The 19422-nt window shown below is 36.3% G+C and overlaps 1 protein-coding gene across 8 annotated transcripts in view; it reads left to right on the plus strand.

The window, feature by feature from the left end:
- The window catches only part of Asb3 (ankyrin repeat and SOCS box containing 3), a 365295-nt gene that overhangs the window by 144683 nt on the left and 201190 nt on the right, over positions 1-19422 (plus strand). For 3 of the 8 annotated variants that reach the window (XM_087216395.1, XM_087216397.1, XM_087216396.1), the window contains exon 10: positions 210-517. The exons of 3 other annotated variants lie outside the window; for them this stretch is intronic. In XM_087216395.1, coding sequence (XP_087072521.1) covers positions 210-415 — 206 coding nt within the window. In that variant the 3' untranslated portion in view covers positions 416-517. Of the gene's footprint in view, positions 1-209; positions 518-19422 lie in introns of those variants that run through there. 2 more of the 8 variants (XM_087216399.1, XM_087216390.1) reach the window with 2 other exon arrangements.

The following is a 19422-nucleotide window of genomic DNA, read 5'->3' on the forward strand; positions in this document are numbered from 1 at the left end:
GTGTAGCAGTAGCAAGCTGTGTGTCTCAGTAGCTGTGCTGGGGGAATATAGGAAATGATCTTTGTGTTCACCTGTTTGGTAGATGAATGGCAAAGTATATGCACGTATGTCTAAACAGCAACATCTGAGCTTTTACCCACCTTACACTCTATGTTACGTTTTTGTGCATTTAAAATTTATTAAATGTTTTCTTTTGATTTTTATTTTAGAATTAGCCCAGTTCAGTACAATGTTGCATGGAAATCCACTTTTAGAACTTTGGGAGGAGGTTGAAAGGGAGTCATCAAGTGATTCAGCTACCAATGATGACTTGGATTGTATAAGCCAAAGAAGTGACAATGAGATAGAGCATGAAATGACAGAGAAGTACAGAATGAAGACCTTGATTCAGATGAGGAAGAAAACTGTAATATAAATAAATACTTAACTAGTTGAAGTGCTGCAAAATGATCATATATACCTGAATGACCCAAGATTAGAACTAGGTTGGAAAGTGTTATTAGATTCTTACCATGGGTGAAATGTAGGGATCGAATGCCAATACTGTGATTCAATGTTGGAAATTGTTTATAACAGATGATATACTATAAGAGATTGTGAAATACACTAATAATGAAATACAGCTAAAAAGTTCTATATGCACCAATAGTAATATTCAAATATATTTATTATGATGCCTTACTATCTGAACTAAAAGCCTTAATAGGTCTGTTGTGTATAGCAGGATTTCATCATTCTAATCATCAGAATCTAAAGGATTTATGGAGAAGGATAGATGTGTCACTGAGAATTTTAGAACAATGACACTCAAGAGATTTGGTTTCCTTCAAATTGCCTACATTTTGATGACAAAAAGTCCTGCCAAGAATGAAAACAAAAAAATCTTATAATTTTGTTGCTGTTCACTCATTTCTTGAAAGCTTTGTTTCAAATTGTCAAGCAATTTATACATCGTCTGAATACATGACAGTTGACAATTTGCATCATTTCATGGTCACTGAGCGTTCAGCAATATATGCCAAATAAACCTTCCAAATATGTTATAAAAATATATGCCCTGGTAGATAGGAAGACATTTTACACCTTGAATTTAGAAATTTATCCTTGAATTCAGCCACTAAGTCTTTATTTGTACAGTAATAAACCGCATGACTTTGTGAACAGACTTGTTGCACCTATTTCAAAAAGTAACATGTCACATTCAACAATTGGTGGACTAGTTACCCATTGATGTTACATTTGCTAAAAGAACACCAGTTGACCAGCACAGGAACTACTTTGATTTATTTATTTTTTTTGGTACCGGGGATCAAACTCGGGACCTTGCACTTACAAGGCAGGCAGCGGAACCACTGAGCTAAATCCCCAGCCCAGGAACTACTTTGAAGAACAAAGAAATTCCTGAAAAAATGTTGCAAGTTCACAACAAAGAAATGTATAGTAAAAACCTTTGGATTTCAGAAAGACATAATATTGGCTTCCTATATGGCAAAGAAAAAAAAAATATTGATACTGTCAATGTTACACCATGATGATAACATTGATAGTGAAGTCAAGCTGGTGTTTCATGCCTGTAATCCAAGCAATCAGGAGGCAGAGGATCCTGTGAGTTCTAGGTTAGCCTGTGCTGCACAGACCTTTGAGATCTTGTCTCAAAAAAATAAAACAGAAACAAAAAAAGATTGATGGTGAATCCTCAACACAAGTGAAGCCAGAAATGGTCATATTGTACAAGACAAAAGGCAGAGTAGATGTTGACAAGTTACACAGCAACTATGTCTCTTGAAACACAATGGTTGTGTTTTACTCAATCCTAAACTTGTCAGTCATAAACAGTATCACAGTTTACAAAGTAATTGACAAGCACAAAATATTATGGAGAGATTTTCTTAGAGAATTAGGGCTGGAATTGATAAGAGATCAATTACAACAGAGAAAGAGCAATATATATTTGCCTAAAGAACTCCACAAAAGAATTCTGGAGCAGATTAGTGGACAAGTGAAACATCACAAGAAACTCCTAACAAAACAGTAAGACCAGTGAGATGTCAAGTATGTCCTACAAAAAAAGACAGGAAAACAAAATACATGTGCTGTCACTGTAAGCAATACAGTGAATATTGCCTTAGGTGTGATAATTGAAGTAAGGATTATTTTTGTTGTAGAGTTTTATATGTATTTTCATTGTAGTTCATATAGCAATTTGTTTCTGTTGTTATTTTTTAGATTTTATAAACAGTTGATGCTGAAAATGTTGATGTTTATTATAAATACTCAATAAATATTAAAAATTCAATACTTTATTTTACTGATCTTATTTTCCTGTTAAGTACACATTGTATAATATAATAAAACATAAAAATTAAAATAAGTAATTTATTTATAGAAATAATCTTAAAAAAAGAAATCTGTATTATACACCCACGTTATGCTCCTTTTCAGGAAATTTAACCTGACACTCCCCACATACCCAATTGTGACTCATAATATGCCTCATTTCTCTTGAGTACATCTTAACATTTGTAAATCTCTTGGCTCTTAATGACGTGTCTTAAAAATTCTTTTTCTGCAATAGGAGTCAGCAAAACTGCTACATAAAAGGTGGGTTAAATTCCCTATTTTGGCCTTGGTGACTCTCAGACACATCTCAGTGGCTAAAGGACTATGAAGATGTCAATACTAGTGTCAATTTAGAGGGCAAATTGAGGCACACCAGTGTGAGGATGAGTTTACTTAATCAAAATGAGAATGGCCCCCCAAGAAAATATACAAATTGTAGTTGTCCAGAATAAGTGCTCCCAAAATGCCATCAGAGGAGTGTGGTTTTATAGATGAAGAAAAGAAGGAAGAAAGGAAGGAAGGAATAAGGAAGTTACAGCAAACTGGTGGTTAACCGTTGCATTGGTCGGCAAGAATAGCACTGGAAGATGGAATAGCAGAAACAAGACATTCTCCAAACTGTTTATTACTTTAGTGGTGTCTATATGTCTACAAGGAACTAAGTTGAAGCAGTTAAATTAACCAGATCACCAGACTTTGGAATCAAGGAGAGTATAAATTGTTCTGCTACACCCATGCCTTCCAAGCATTTTAGGAGTTTCCTGACCCTCTTTCTTTTATTTATGTTTCAGTAGGAAGATGAAGGAGTAAAATATTTGTTTTTCATGATTTCGTTTAGAACAGTTCCACTTGAGATTATTATTGGTCCTTGTAACCCCTCTGAGCTTTCATTCTTAGTCTTTAGTTTTTAAGCTGTAAAAGCTTCTAAAACAATTTGCATCACAAATTCTCAGAATTACCAAGGAGGTAACCTTTAAAATTGAGGCTTTATTCTGGGGGAAATGGATGTGAGAGCAGTTTTACTATAACAGGAATAACCATAAATATTTTAAGTGTGATTCAGACTGAGAGGAGGAAACTTTAGCAGAGGAATTTTTGTCCATTCAGTATTAGTGGCACAGTTTCTAAGCAATACAAGACCAGATTTAAGCTTTATTGATTTCTTGGTTTGCAAAAAAATGCAAATAATACTTTCTTGACAATCCTTCAGCTGCATCTCCAGAATATTTATAAAACTAAACGAGATGCTTTTAGCTGTTTCAGAGGACAATGTATTCATTTTATCCTACTTTAATCTCCTTAAATACTTACTGTAAGAAATAGGAGATTTTTTTTCCCATTAAGTTTATTGGTACATTTTAGGTATAAAATATAGTTACATTCATCACTGGGGTCTTGTACCATTACATGAGTATCTTGGTTCTTATTTTTTGCCCCTTCCCCTGCCCTCCCTTCACCCCCTCCACCCTTCCCTATTTGCAAAGACTTTGTTTCCATTTTTTTCCTTTTCTCATACTTTTCTTTTCCTTTCTTTCCTTTCCCCCACCCCTCCCACTTCCCCTCCTCCTATTTTCTTCCTATTACACAATATCAATTATACATTTTTAAAATTACAATATCAAGATCTAGGAGACATTACCACAGATTTGACAGAATTTAAAAGGACATAGAAAGCATATTACAAAAATCTGTTTTGAAATAAATTTGACAACTTCTAAGAAGTACCTTGGAAGACAAATTAATGAAACTAACTCTGGAGGAAATATACAATTTGAATAGCACCTATTAAAGAAAGTATATTCCTAGCTTGAAAACCTACCTCTATGACAACAACAGGCTCATATACATTTTAACTGATAAATTATATCAAACATTTAAAGCAGAAACAAAAAAGGAACACTTCTCCCCTCATTTTAGGAAATCAACATTGTGCTCATACTAAAACTGGATAAAGATAATAGAAGAAAAAGTATGAACATAGATAGAAATTTGTTTAACAAAGCAAATTATTAGAAGTCAGATCTGGCAGTATGTAGAAAGTGGTTTTATTATAGGGATGACAGTGTGGGTTCAGCATTGCAAGATCCACCCCCAAAAGTCATCATTTTAACAGAGGAAAGGAAACAGCCATATGATCCTGTCAGTAGTTGAAGAAAAAGTATTGGGACTAAATTCTACAGCTGTTCATGGTAAAAGCTATCAGGAGACTAGAAGTAGAACAGAACCTTCTCAACAGATCAAAGACATGTACTCCATACTTCTGGCAAAAATTCCTTATATGAATGGAGAAGATACAATGCTTTCTCCCTAAGGTGGGGAACAAGGGCAGATATGCCTACTCTTCATCTATCCATTGAACTTTTAAACATAGGCCCAAAACAAAATAGTCTGGCAATAAAATGACACAATTAGGATAGGATTGGCAAGGTAGAAGCAAAATCTTTATATGTAGGTGAAATGATCATCTACAGAGAAAATACTAAGAAATCTCTAGGAGCCCCTAGAACTTGTATTTGAATTTAGCAGGATTAGAAAATACAAGGTATATATAAAAATTCAGGTCTATGTATACTTGCTATAAATGAAGAATTGGATATTGAAATTTAAAAGTTATGTAGGAGTACAAAGGACCTAGAAAAATTAAAAAAACAACAACAACACAAAAACAAAAACAGTATTGGAAGACATTTAGTACCTAATTTTAAGACTTCTTCTAAAGCTACAGTAATCAAGGCAGTGTTGGTGTAAGGAAAGGCATATAGATCATTTGAATAAAACAATATAGAAATAAAACCACACATATATGGTCCACTGAATTTTGAAAGATTATTTAATATTAGCATTTTATAGAATATAAACTCGATTCAAGAGCCAAGGAAGAGACAGTGTTTTCAGCAAATGGCACTAGAACACCTGGTATCTGTATATAAAAAATTAACCTCAACCCTTTATTTCCATATATGAAAATAACTTGAAGGGCCCTATGAACCTAAATAAGAAAGCCTAAAAGTATAAAACTTTCAGAAGAAATTATAAGGGAAAATGTTTATGAATTCAGGGCAGGCAAGAACTACCTAGGATACAAAAGACAGGATGTATAAAAGAAAACAATTGATAAATGAGATTCCATCAAAATTTAGAACTTTAAATGACATCATTAAAATGAAAAGTAGTCCTTAAACAGACCATATTTACAATTCGTATAACCTATGACCAGAATATTTAAAGAATTCTTAGAGCTCATTAATAGACAACCCAATGAAAAAGTAGACATAAAAAGATGATAAATAGCCAGCATAGCACAAGGAAAGGTGTGCAACACTAGAATCAGAAAAATACTAATCAGTACAATAACAAGATTGAATTATACACTCATTAGGGAGATGAAGTTAAAAGTTTTTAAAGCCTTGTCATGACTTCTTTTTTTTTATTGGATTCTCCCCCTTCGCGTTTAATTTGTCACGCCCAATGGATTCATTCTGCTGGGTTTCGTGGGGTTGTGATCCTCATTTTCTTTTCCTAGGGTATTGTCTAAAATTTTTTGGAGTGCCGGTTTGGTATTCATGAAGTTCCTGAGGTGCTTTTTATCATGAAAGTATCTTATTTCTCCATCAATTTTGAAAGATAGTTTTGCAGGGTACGTCAATGTGGGTTGGAGGCTGTTTTCCTTTAGGGCTTGTAATACATCACTCCATGCTCTTCTTGCCTTGAGGATTTGCATTGAGAAGTCTGCTGTGATTCTGATGGGCTTTCCTTTGTATGTGATTTGTTTCTTTTCTCTGACTGCTTGTAGAATTTTGTTCTTCTGTTGGATTTCTGGAATCCTAGCTATTATATGCCTATGTGTAGATTTTTTTTTTGATCAAGGGTAGCTGGAGTCCTATATGGCTCACTTATCTGTATGTCAAGTTCTTTTCCCCTCCTTGGGAAGTTTTCTGCCATCACTTCTGTGAACAGTTTTTTTATGTCATCTGCACTCTCTCCTGTTTCTTCATTGACTCCAATCAGTCTTATGTTATTCTTCTTTGCATCATCTAGCAGCTGCTGGATTGATTTCTCGTGTTCCTTTACAATTTTAAAGCTATTTTTCTTTTCCTGGTCACTAATTGCAATCTTTTCTTCTGTATGTGAAATTCTATCCTCACATTGGTTCATTCTGCTGTGCAGACTTTCAGTGGAGTTTTTAATCTCCTGGAAATCTGTTTGCATCTATTTTTTGGATTCCATTTGTTTCCTATGTTGGGATTCCATCATGTTCCTCAGATCCTCTATTTTTTTTATCTGTGTCCTCTGTAGATTTATTAATCATGTCTTGCACCATAAGTATAATCTTTGCTGTTATCTGAGTAATTATTTCTGATTTCATTTTTCCCAGGTCCTCTTTTGTTGCCAGTTCAGAGAGTCCAGGTTGAGTATCAGATTGTTCCATCTTGGTTCCCTTTGGGGTTGCTGTAGGTGATCCAGAAGTCTGTTTTTGAGGCTTGTTTATGTGTCTTTTCATTTCCATGGGGCAAGGGGTTCTTCTGGCACCCATGTGGCTCACCTTCTGTGCCCTAGGAGCTTGGGATGGTGGCGGGCGAGCTTCCTTCCAGGTGCTGGGACTGGCTCAGCTTGTCTGCCCTAGGTGCATGGGATGGTGGTGGGGGAGCTTCCTTCTGGGTGCTGGCACCGACTCACCTTCTCTGCCCCAGGAGCCTGGGATGGCGGCGGGGTAGCTTCCTTCTGGGTGCTGGGACCGACTCACCTTCTCTGCCCCAGGAGCCTGGGATGGCAGCGGGGTAGCTTCCTTCTGGGTGCTGGGACTGGTTTACCTTCTCTCAGAGATATTTATGATCTGTGACTAATACCCAGTAATCATGATGGACGATGGCTGTTTTTCATGTAAGAGCTACTTGAAGAAAGGGAACAGCCTTTGATGGTCAGGAGCATATTTAAAAAATCTAATAAGCTGCTATTACTGCTTTAGTAATAAATGTAATGGATTGTTAGGCATAAAAATTACACGATATTTATGTAAAGACAATTTGGGGGTCAGAGTGGGAGATTTACACATGTAATTATCCTGTTGATCAAGGTAAAAATGAATGACTTGTACTAAGAAATGTAAGATGGCATGCTTATTTTATTCTTTTTCTATGTGATGTCTCCTGGAAAGATAGACATTGGTGGTGGCTGCAATTTCAGAGCACTTATTCTCTGATTATCTCATTAAAATGGGTGGCTTTAGAGGGGTTCAGAAAGAAGTGGGTACAATCCAATCATCATTTCTTGTCAAGATTAGACAGCCTATCTAAAGTTGGGGAAAATCTGGGGAGTCAGTACTTCTTTCCAGGATCTTTGAGTCCAAATATAAGTAACATCAACATTGGGGCAACTCACATATTTGGTATTTTATTTTATCTGAAGGGCAGAATTTGACCATTAATTTGTTTTTCTGTCATATCTACCAATGAAATAATTAGTTTTTGTTTTCTTCTTTTTTTTTGGTACTGGGAATCTAACTCAGGTCCTGGTGGTGAAACCACTGAGCTAAATCCCTGCCCCTGTTTTCTTCCTTATTATTCTGTAAAAATAACTTTTTTTTTGGTACCAGGGATCGAACTCAGGTCCTTGTGCTTACAGGGCAGGCAGCAGAACCACTGAGCTAAATCCCCGGCCCTAAAAATAACTTTTATATTTGTGTCAGTTAATTCCTGCATAACAAGTTATCAAATTTAGTGCCTGAAAACAACATACAATTATTATCTCACAATTTCTGGGGTTCAAGAATCTGGGAACAGATTAGCTGGTCCTTGGTTCAGGGTCTCTCGTAGTTGGCAATCAAAGTGTCAACCAGTGTGTGAGTCTCAGATCTGGAGAAAGATCTGCTTGTACATGTGGTTGTTAACAAGGCTTAGTTCCTTGAAGCTTGTCAGACTGAGTGCCTCAGATTTTTGCTAGCTGTTGGTCCAAGGCCATTGTAGTCTTAGCTGTTGGCCCAAAGCCACACTCTGTTTTTTTGCTACAAGGGTCTCCTGAACATGGCTACTTGATTGAAGATATTAAGGTGATAGGAACCGTTATTAGCAAGATGAAAGTCACTAGTATGTAACTTAACCATGTATTACAGACAGCTAAGTTAGATAGAAATCAGTAGGCAGTCAGAGAGGGACTTAGCCTTTGAAGAAGTCAGTGGAAAAGATGGGACATACCAAGATTGTTCCAGAGGCAAGTCTGAAGAGAGCCAGGCCTCAATATAGAGACACAATAGGCCTGCAAGCCTCCCTAGAGACAAATAGCAACTAGAGATTATACTGTAACTATACTTAGCACCTGATCCAATGACCCCAGATAGGCATCAGATGCTTGGTGGGTGACCAGCACATATGGACCCATACTCCCATCCCTTTCCAGGAATCCCGTTGTTCTTTCCATATGTGCCCTGTTTCCCTATTAGCTAAGCAATTATATTTGTAATCCTGAAGATTAAAAAAGTATGATTATCAGGAAGGGAAGACAATTGGAGTCTGTCTGCCATAGTATTATTTTATGAATATTTAAAAGATACATTTAGGCAGGGCATGGTGACACACACCTCTAATCCCAGTACTTGATTGGCTGAGGCAGGAGAATCATGAGTTCTAGCCTGGGTCAAATGGGCAATTTAAGGCCAGCCTGGACTATATAATGAGACTCTCTCAAAAGAAACAAATTAAGAAGGAGGAGGAAGAAGGAAGGAAGGAAGGAAAAAGAAAGAAAGAAAAGAGAGAGAAGAAAGAAATCTTCCTTTAGAAAATATAAACAGTATGGATCAGTTAAAAGGAAAAAAGTCCCACTTTCTTACCGCACAGATTTAAAAAAATCATTAATATTCTGGTACATACTCTTCCAGTGTTTTTAAAGTTAAAAAAAAATGTAGTCATAACTAGATATCCTGTTGTATAATCTTTTTCATTTAACACATTAAGCCTTCTTTCAAACTATAAGTAATCTATACAATTTTAAATTATTGCATAAACTTATGTTTAGCCTGTGGTTTATTTAACCAAGAGGTTAACAAGCTTTTTATGTAAAGGCAAAGTAGTAAATATTTTAGGTTTTGAGGCCACATAGTCTGTGGCAACTACCCAATTTTGCTACTGTAAATGATATCAGCCATAGACACTGTATCTTTGAGTAGGGTGTGGCTGTATTCTAATTTTAAGCTTTCTTTATGGATAATGAAATTTGAATTTTACATGATTTTCATCTACAACAAAATATTTTTCTTTTGATTCATTTCAATCACTAAAAGCATAGAAACTACTCTTAGCTTATAGGCTGAATGAAAAAAGAGAGTAGGTCATATTTGGTCTGTGGGCTATAGTTTGGTTTACCCTAATACATCTCGATAGATATCCAGACAATTCTAAATTTTTAGTATTAGAATTAATGCTGATGATTAACATCTTAGTAACTAAATCTATGTGTCTAGTTATGATTATTTATTGAGGACAAAATTTTAAATATGGAATTTTGTTTTGGGCCTATGTTTCAAAGTTTAATGGACAGATGAAGAGTAGGCATATCTGCCTTTGTTCCCCACCTTAGGGAGAAAGCATTGTATCTTCTCCATTCATATAAGGAATTTTTGCCAGAAGTATGGAGTACATGTCTTTGATCTGTTGAGAAGGTTCTGTTCTACTTCTAGTCTCCTGATAGCTTTTACCATGAACAGCTGTAGAATTTAGTCCCAATACTTTTTCTTCAACTACTGACAGGATCATATGGCTGTTTCCTTTCCTCTGTTAAAATGATGACTTTTGGGGGTGGATCTTGCAATGCTGAACCCACACTGTCATCCCTATAATAAAACCACTTTCTACATACTGCCAGATCTGACTTCTAATAATTTGCTTTGTTAAACAAATTTCTATCTATGTTCATACTTTTTCTTCTATTATCTTTATCCAGTTTTAGTATGAGCACAATGTTGATTTCCTAAAATGAGGGGAGAAGTGTTCCTTTTTTGTTTCTGCTTTAAATGTTTGATATAATTTATCAGTTAAAATGTATATGAGCCTGTTGTTGTCATAGAGGTAGGTTTTCAAGCTAGGAATATACTTTCTTTAATAGGTGCTATTCAAATTGTATATTTCCTCCAGAGTTAGTTTCATTAATTTGTCTTCCAAGGTACTTCTTAGAAGTTGTCAAATTTATTTCAAAACAGATTTTTGTAATATGCTTTCTATGTCCTTTTAAATTCTGTCAAATCTGTGGTAATGTCTCCTAGATCTTGATATTGTAATTTTAAAAATGTATAATTGATATTGTGTAATAGGAAGAAAATAGGAGGAGGGGAAGTGGGAGGGGTGGGGGAAAGGAAAGAAAGGAAAAGAAAAGTATGAGAAAAGGAAAAAAATGGAAACAAAGTCTTTGCAAATAGGGAAGGGTGGAGGGGGTGAAGGGAGGGCAGGGGAAGGGGCAAAAAATAAGAACCAAGATACTCATGTAATGGTACAAGACCCCAGTGATGAATGTAACTATATTTTATACCTAAAATGTACCAATAAACTTAATGGGGAAAAAAAATAGTGGCTTATAGCGGGGTCCTGTTCTGGACAAAGGATTCTAAGAATGTTAAAGTCAGACTTGCCCTTCCTGAGGTGACAATTCTGCCTGGGCCTAAAAGACAGCATATTAATCATATCTTTTGTCATTATTGCTTATTTCTTGGAATTATTTCTGGCTTTCTCAAAGCAAAATAATATTAATAAATGAGTACTTCTAGTTTCTGTATTTTTCTGATGTTAGCCTTTGAGACAAGTGGTAATTATCAAGACATTCTGCCTTTTTTAAAACCTAATTTTATAGGACTCTTTGCAGGCCCGAACATTTTTTTTTTAAGCTTTCACAATGTTTATTAAATCCTAGTCTAGTTTAACAATATCTGATTTTATAGACATCATCCCATGGTAAAATATATTTACGAAGTGAATGTATTCAGACATCTAAGTCCTTATTTTCTGTAGACTAAGAAATAACTACACAGAACACTATGGATAATGATACACACTGGCTCAGAGTTTTCATACAAGACATGTTATCAAACTATACCTACTAATAATATTTAATGCAGTAGTTACTGATTGTAGTTCTTATATAATTTAACTGTAAGAACCTTATTGAGAGAACATCTTGACAGTTTCACTGAACTTTCCAAATTAGCATAATATATTTACGGAAAAGAATGTAGAGTAAAATGAAAATTGAACATGAAGAGTGTTATAAAGAGAAAATGAAGTTAGAAAAACAGGAAAGTCAAACGTTGAGGTGGAAAAGTCAGATTTATACAGCTCGTTGGAAGGGAAGACATCGAGTATGGATTTCACAAAATCAAAAGTTTAAAAACTCAATGCAACACAAATCCTTGATCTATTCTTTTAGTTTAGTTTAGTTTAGTTTAGTTTTGTGTTTTGAGTCAGGGTCTTGATAAACTGCCCAGGCTGGACTCAAACTCCACATCTTACTGCTTTAGCCTCTAAGGGTTGATATGATAGACATGCACCACCACACCTAGCTTATTCTTAAGTAAAGAAAAGTAAGTTGTACCACAATATGTATACATAATTTTTTGTTTAAAAAACAAAAACTATTAGTACTAGTTAACTGTCTTGGTTGATATACTTTTAAGACATTCTTGATTAATTTAGTTCTAGAATTTCAGCTAATACAAATCAAAATTCTGATGACTCCCAAAGGATATGACACCATTTGAATGGGACTTTAAAAATAATTTGTCTAAAACTTTGTGCACTAAAAATATTGTTACACAGTCATCGCCAAAGTCGATGGAATTTTAAGATCTTCCTTATGTGTGACTGGATTTCCAACTCCCACCTTTTTATTGATGAATTAACTGGAAATGAGAAACAAATAGTAATTTCTACAAGAGATGAACCTTAAGTATTTGTAATTACAAACATACAGCCAGAAATGGCCCAGTATATTTAGGCATTTTACCATGAGTATATCATTTTTTAAAGAAAATATTTTCTTCATCTCTCTGTATATCAGTACATATACCAAATACCAGTACTAGTACACCAGTACCAAAAATGAAAGAATTATCTTAATTTCATAACTAACTAGACTAAGGCTGTTGTCTAAAAAATAACCTTGGGGAAACACTGGGGTTCACATATAGGGAATGAGAAATTGAGCTGCCCATAAAGTTCAGACACAGAAATGAAGAAAAGATTCAATTCATTTCTAAGTGAAAAACTTAAAAGTCTGCAAAGTTTAAACATTATCTAGATGCAAAATACTCTTTTTACCCTGTTCTATATATAGTCCAATGAAAATCAAGGAATTATAAAACTTGTTTTCTCAAAATTCATATACCACCACACATGTCAATAAACAAAGGAAATACTTACCTTCAAAAAAACCCCCCCAAAACAAAAAAACCTTAATTTTATAAAGCCTTGTCTTATTTCGACTATGTAGTGTAGTACCTACTAGATGTAATAATTTTTGTACTTATAAACACTGTCACTTTCTTAGAGATGATTTAAAACTTGCAGTATTAAAAAAGAAAAGAAAAGAAAAAAATACTTTCAGTAAAGGGGCCGGGGATTTAGCTCAGGGGTTCTGCTGCCTGCCTCTCAAGTGCAAGCTCCCAAGTTCGATTCCTGGTACCAAACCCCCCCCCCCAAAAACAAAAATACCCAAAACACACAAACAAACAAAAAAACTTGCAGTAAAAACACCAAACACTGTAGTCTCTTGGAAGCAGCTTTTCGGTATGCAAAAACTGTAAAATTTGTTAAAATGTGTTATCAGATAATTTGCTCATTATATAGTTAATAATTTTGTTTTTATTCCAATCTTTGGGGTTTTTTTGTATTAAATTCTTTTATTGGTACATTGTAGGTATACAACACAATTACATTTCTCATTGGAAATTGTACCTTTACATAATGCATCTTGGTTCTTATTTTTTCCCCATTCCTAGCCCTCCCTTCATGCCCTCCACCCTTCCCTATTTATAAAGACTTTATTTCCATTTTTTCCATTTCTCATCATTTTTTCCTTTCCCTTCTTTCCTTTCCCCTGCCCCTCCCACTACCCCTACCCCTTTGGACCTTTTATGCCTGTTTTGCATTATCGATTATTCATTCTAATCATTGATACATTTTAGGTATACAATATAATGACATTCATCATTGGAAATTTTCACCTTTACATAGTCTCTCTTGGTTCTTATTTTTCACCCTTGCCCAGCCCTCCCTTCAACCCCTCCATTCCTCCCTATTTACAAAGATTCTGTTCCTATTCTTCCATTTTCTCATATTAATCCCATTCCCTTCTATCCTTTCCCCTAGCCCTCCCACTTCCTTCCCCTTTTCCCCTTTTCTTCCTGTTTCACTTTGCCTATTATACATTTAGTCCTTATTTCCACTTTCAGTTTCTCACACCAGAGAAACTATTCAGTATTTCTACTTCTTTGTCTGAGAAATGTCTGTTCATTTCAGATGCCCATTTTTCGATTGGGTCTTTAAATTTGGGAGGTCTGATCTTTTTAAGTTCTTTATAGATTCGAGATAGTAGACCTTTGTCTGAGGAACAGCAGGTGAAGATTTTTTCCCGCATTGTGGGTTGTCTCTTCACACTGCTGGTGGTTTCTCTTGCTGTGCAGAAGCCTTTTAATAAGAAGAGATCCCACTTGTTGATTGTTTGTGCTAGTTCACGGGCAACTGAGGTTTTGTTCATAAAATCTTTTCCTACACTGATGTGTTCAAGAGTTCTACCTAACCTCTGTTCCAACTGCTTCAGAGTTTCTATTTTAATATTTAGATCTTGAATCCATTTTGATTTTAGTTTAGTGCATGGTGAGAGATAGAGGTCTAGTTTTAATCTTTGGCAGTTGAAGCCCAATTTTTCCAGCACCATTTATTAAAGAGGCTATCTTTCCTCCAGTGAGGGTGTTTGGCTCCTTTGTCAAAGATGAGATGGCTGAGTGTGTCTGGCCTTGTTTCTGCATCTTCTAATCTGTTCCACTGGTCCTCAGATCTGTTTCTTTGCCAGTACCATGCTGTTTTTATCACAGTAGCTTTGTAGTAGAGTTGCAGGTTGGGGATTGTGATACCCCCTGCCATGTCTCTATTACCTAGAATTGCTTTTGCTATTCTGGGTCTCTTCTTGTTCCAAATGAATATTTGGATTGTTTTCTCGAGGTCTATGAAGTATGCTGCTGGGATCTCAATTGGAATTGCATTAAATCTATATAGCAGTTTTAGAAGTATGGCCATTTTCACTATATTAATCCTTCCTACCCAGGAGCAGGGGATGTCTGTCCATTTTCTGATATCATCTTCAATCTCTCTTTTCAGAGTGCCATAGTTTTCAGAGAAGAGGTCTTTGATTTCTTTTGTTAGGATGATTCCTAGGTATTTCAGTTTTTTGGATGCTATTGTGAAAGAAATTATTTGCCCTATTTCTGTCTCAGTGAGTCTGTCATTGGTGTAGAGGAAAGCTATTGATTTTTGTGTGTTGACCTTGTAACCAGCTACTTGACTGAATTTGGTTATTGAGTCTAGAAGACTTTGGGTGGAGTTCTTGGGGTCTTCTATATAGAGTATCATGTCATCTGCAAATAATGACAATTTGACTTCTTCATTACCTATCTTTATTCCTTTTATTTCTTTCTCTTGTCTAATTGCTGTGGCTAATGTTTCCAGAACTATATTGAACAAGAATGGTGATAGTGGACATCCTTGTCTTGTTCCTGATTTTAGTGTGAAGGATTTCAGTTTTTGACCATTTAGTATGATATTGGCTGTTGGTTTTTCATAGATGGCTTCTATCAGTTTGAGGTAGAGACCATCTATTCCAATTTTTTGTAGGGTTTTTATCATAAATGTATGTTGGATTTTGTCAAATGCTTTTTCTGTGTCTGTGGGGATAATCATATGCTTTTTGTCTTTGGCTCTATTGCTATAGTGTATTACATTGATTGATTTGCATATATTGAACCATCCCTGCATCCCTGGGATGAATCCCACTTGATCAGTGTGTATGATCTTGATGATCTTCTGGATTCTGTTTGCCAGTATGTTATTAAGGATTTTTGCATCTATGTTCATTAGTGAGATTGGCCTATAGTTCTCCTTTTCGGTTGAGTCTTTCTCTGGTTTGGGGATCAAGGTGATGTTTGTTTCCAGGAAAGAATTTGGGAGTATTGCTTCCCTTTCAATTTCATTGAAGAGTTTAAACAGTAGTGGCAGTAGTTCCTCTCTAAATGTCTTGTAGAATTCAGCATTGAAGCTATCAGGGCCCGGGCTTTTCTTAGTTGATAAGTTTTTAATTACATTTTCAATTTCATTGGTTGATATTGGGTTGTTCAGAATTTTTAGGTCTTCTTCGTTCAACTTTGGTAATTCATATGTATCTAGGAATCTGTCCATTTCTTCTGTGTTGCATGGATTTGGGCCTTTTCTTTCCTTTTTCTGACAAGGTTGGCTAAAGGTTTGTCAATTTTGTTGATTCTTTCGAAGAGCCAACTCTTGGCTTCATTGATTTTTTTGTATAGTTCTCTTAGTCTCCATTGCCTTGATTTCTCCTCTGATCTTTATAATTTCCTCCCTTGTATGAGCTTTGGAGTTGTCCTGCTCTTCTTTTTCTAGAAGCTTGAGGTTCAGCATCAGGTTGTTTAATTGGGCTTGTTCTGTTTTCCTAATAGTCGCATTTACTGCTATAAATTTCCCTCGTAAGACTGCTTTCATTGTGTCTCATAGATTCCGATATGTTGTATTGCCATTGTGATTTAATTGAAGGAACTGTCTGATTTCTTCTTTAATTTCCTCTGTGACCCATTGGTTATTCAGAAGTGTGTTCTTCAATTTCCACGTGTTTATGAAATTTTTTGAGTTTCTTTTGCTATGGATCTCCAATTTCATTGCACTATGGTCTGATATTATACAGGGGATAACTTCAGTTCCTTTGCACTTACGTAAACATTTTCTGTTTGTGAGTATGTGGTCTATTTTTGAGAATGACCCATGTGCAGCTGAGAAGAATGTGTATTCTGATTTTGTGGGGTGGAAGACTCTGTAAACATCTGTTAAGTTCCTTTGTTCAAGAGTTCGATTGAGTTCTAGTATTTCATTACTTATTTTTAGTCTAGTTGATCTATCTATTTGTGACAGTGGGGTGAGGTCCCGCATTACAATTGTATTAGTGCATATATGACTTTTCATGTCCGTTAGTATTTGTTTTATATAGTTGGGTGCACCAGTGTTTGGTGCATAGATATTTATGATTGTCATTTCTTCCTCTTGGATTCTTCCCTTTACAAGGATGTAGTGTCCTTCTTTGTCTCTCTTAATCAGTGTTGGTTTGAAATCTCCTTCATCTGCAAAGAGAATAGCTACCTCTGCTTTTTTTCGGGTTCCTGTCACATGGAGTATTGTTTTCCACCCTTTAACTTTCAGTCTATGAGTTTCCTTTTGAATGAAGTGTGTTTCTTGTATGCAGCATATTGTTGGATTTTGCTTCTTGACCCATTCTGCCAGTCTATTTCTTTTGATTGGTGAATTGAGACCATTAATGTTGATGGTTATAACTGAAATGTATTGACTTGTCATTGCCATGACTTTTTATTTTTGTTGGGTTCTCCCTCTTTACATTTAATTTCTTGTCATGCCAGATGGGTTCATTCTGCTTTGCTTCCTGGGGTTGTGATCCTCCATGTCTGTTCCTTGGATATTGTGTAAAATTCTTTGGAGTGCTGGTTTGGTATTCACGAAGTTCCTAAGGTGCTCTTTGTCATGAAAGTATCTTATTTCTCCATCCATTTTGAAAGATAGTTTTTCAGGGTACATCCATCTGGGTTGGAGGCTGTTTTCTTTTAGGGCTTGGAATATGTCACTCCAAGCTCTTCTTGCCTTGATGGTTTGTGTTGAGAAGTCTGCTGTGATTCTAATGGGCTTTCCTTTGTATGTGATTTATTTTTTTTCTCTGACTGCTTGTAGAACTTTGTTCTTCTGTTGAGTTTCTGGAATCTTAACAATTATATGCCTATGTGTAGATTTTTTTTATCAAGGCTAGTTGGAGTCCTATATGGCTCACTTATCTGTATGTCAAGTTCTTTCCCCCTGTTTGGGAAGTTTTCTGCTATCACTTTTGTGAAGTTTTTTTTTTAATATCATCTCCACTCTCTCCTGTTTCTTCATGGACTCCAATCAGTCTTATATTATTCTTTTTTGCCTCATCTAGCAGCTGCTGGATTGATTTCTCATGTTCCCTTATAATTTTGAAGCAATTTTTCTTTTCCTGGTCACTAATTGCAATCTTATCTTCTATATCTGAAATTCTGTCCTCACATTGGCTCATTCTGCTGTGTAGACTTTCAGTGGAATTTTTCATGTCCCGGAAATCTATTTGCATCTGTTTTATGGATTCCATTTGTTTCCTATGTTGGGATTCCATCATGTTCCTTAGCTCCTCTGTAGATTTATTAATCATGTCTTGCACTAGGAGCACAATTTCTCCTGTTATCTGAGAAATTATTTCTGATTTCATTTTTTCCAGATCCCCTTTTGTTGCCAGTTCAGTGGGTCCAGGTGGTTGAATATCATAGTGTTCCTTCTCATTTCCCTTTGGAGTTGCTGTCGGTGATCTGGAAGTCTGATTTTGAGCCTTATTTATGTGTTTTCTCATTTTGACTGGGGCAGGATGCTGTTAGCGCCTGCATTGATTACCTCCTCTGAGCTGGGTGAGGTGGGCCAGGGGCTGCGAGCAGGTGTAGGATGGTGACCCAAAAGCCCTTTCCTGTGGACTGGGAGCAGTGGGAGTGATGGTGGCCAGGAAGCCCCTTCCTGAGAAACCAGGAGCAGTGGGATGGTGGCTCAGAGGCCCCTCTCTCTGGGCCGGGAGCGGTGGGAGGGATGGTGGCCTGGAAGCCCCTTCCTCTGGGCCAGGAGCAGTGGGACAGAAGGTGTTCCAAAAGCCCTTTCCTCTGAGCTGGGAACAGCGGGACTCAGTACCTTGGTCTGGTGGTCTGGTGTCCTCTGCATCTTTGTAGTGTGGAACCAGGTGGCTGCCTGTCTGCCCCGGGGTGATTTGGTGTCTTCTGTGCGACTCAGAACCTCGGTAGGGCATGCACAGACCTTCCTGTGTGCAGCAGGCTGATTTGGTGTGTTCTGTGCAACTCAGGATCTCGGTAGGGCATGGGCAGACCTGCCTGTCTGCAGCGGGCTGATTCCGTGTGTTCTGTGCGACTCAGGACCTCCCATGGTATGTCATTTCATGAGATGAGCTTTTATAAGTGTGGCTTCTGGAGTTAGTTTAGCTTGACCTTTTCATGCATCGCATGTTCCCAGGAGCCACCCAAGGAGACTTGCCTTTAGCTGCCATGTGGTTGTGTTGTCCTCAGGAAATACCAGGTTGCAGACGAGGATGTTGCACTGGCTTTGGTGTGGTGGTTCCACCACCATGTTTGAGTTTGGGCAGCACAGGTGAGAGGAGGCAGTGGGTATGTATCTCTTGTGTTTCATGCTGTCAGCATTGTACCTGATATGACCATCAGTAATACTATTTTCCTGGTGATCTTTTCTATCAACCTGATTTAGGAGGAATTAAAAACTTTTTTGTATTTTCTTTAAAAAACGTTCTTTACATTTTTTGATACATTTTAGATATACATAATGATAACATTTATCATAAAATTTGTACCTGTACATGATGTATCTTTCTTTTTTCCCATTCCCCTCCCCTCCCTTCAATCCCTCTTCCCCTCATTATTTACAAAAGCTTTGTTTCCATTTTTTGCTTTCTATTCTCTTTTTTCTTGTCCCTTCCTTTCTTTTTCCCTCCCCCTTCCCTTATTCTTCTTTCTATTTGAACATTTTCCTCTCAATTCTCAATATCTATTATACATTTTGGTCCTTATTTATACTTTCATTTTCTCACACAAAGAATTCTATATTTGAACATGTGTCTGATTTATTTCACTTAAGAATATGGTCACAATGTGCATCCATTTAGCTATAAATGTCTCTAGTTTCTCATTCTTTATGGGTGAGTAGTACTCCATTTTATAAATAAAACCACATCTTTATC

This window comes from Heterocephalus glaber, unplaced genomic scaffold, assembly GCF_053883595.1.
Source record: "Heterocephalus glaber isolate CG9 unplaced genomic scaffold, H.glaber_assembly_v1.0 deba00001457, whole genome shotgun sequence".
Taxonomy (NCBI): domain Eukaryota; kingdom Metazoa; phylum Chordata; class Mammalia; order Rodentia; family Bathyergidae; genus Heterocephalus; species Heterocephalus glaber.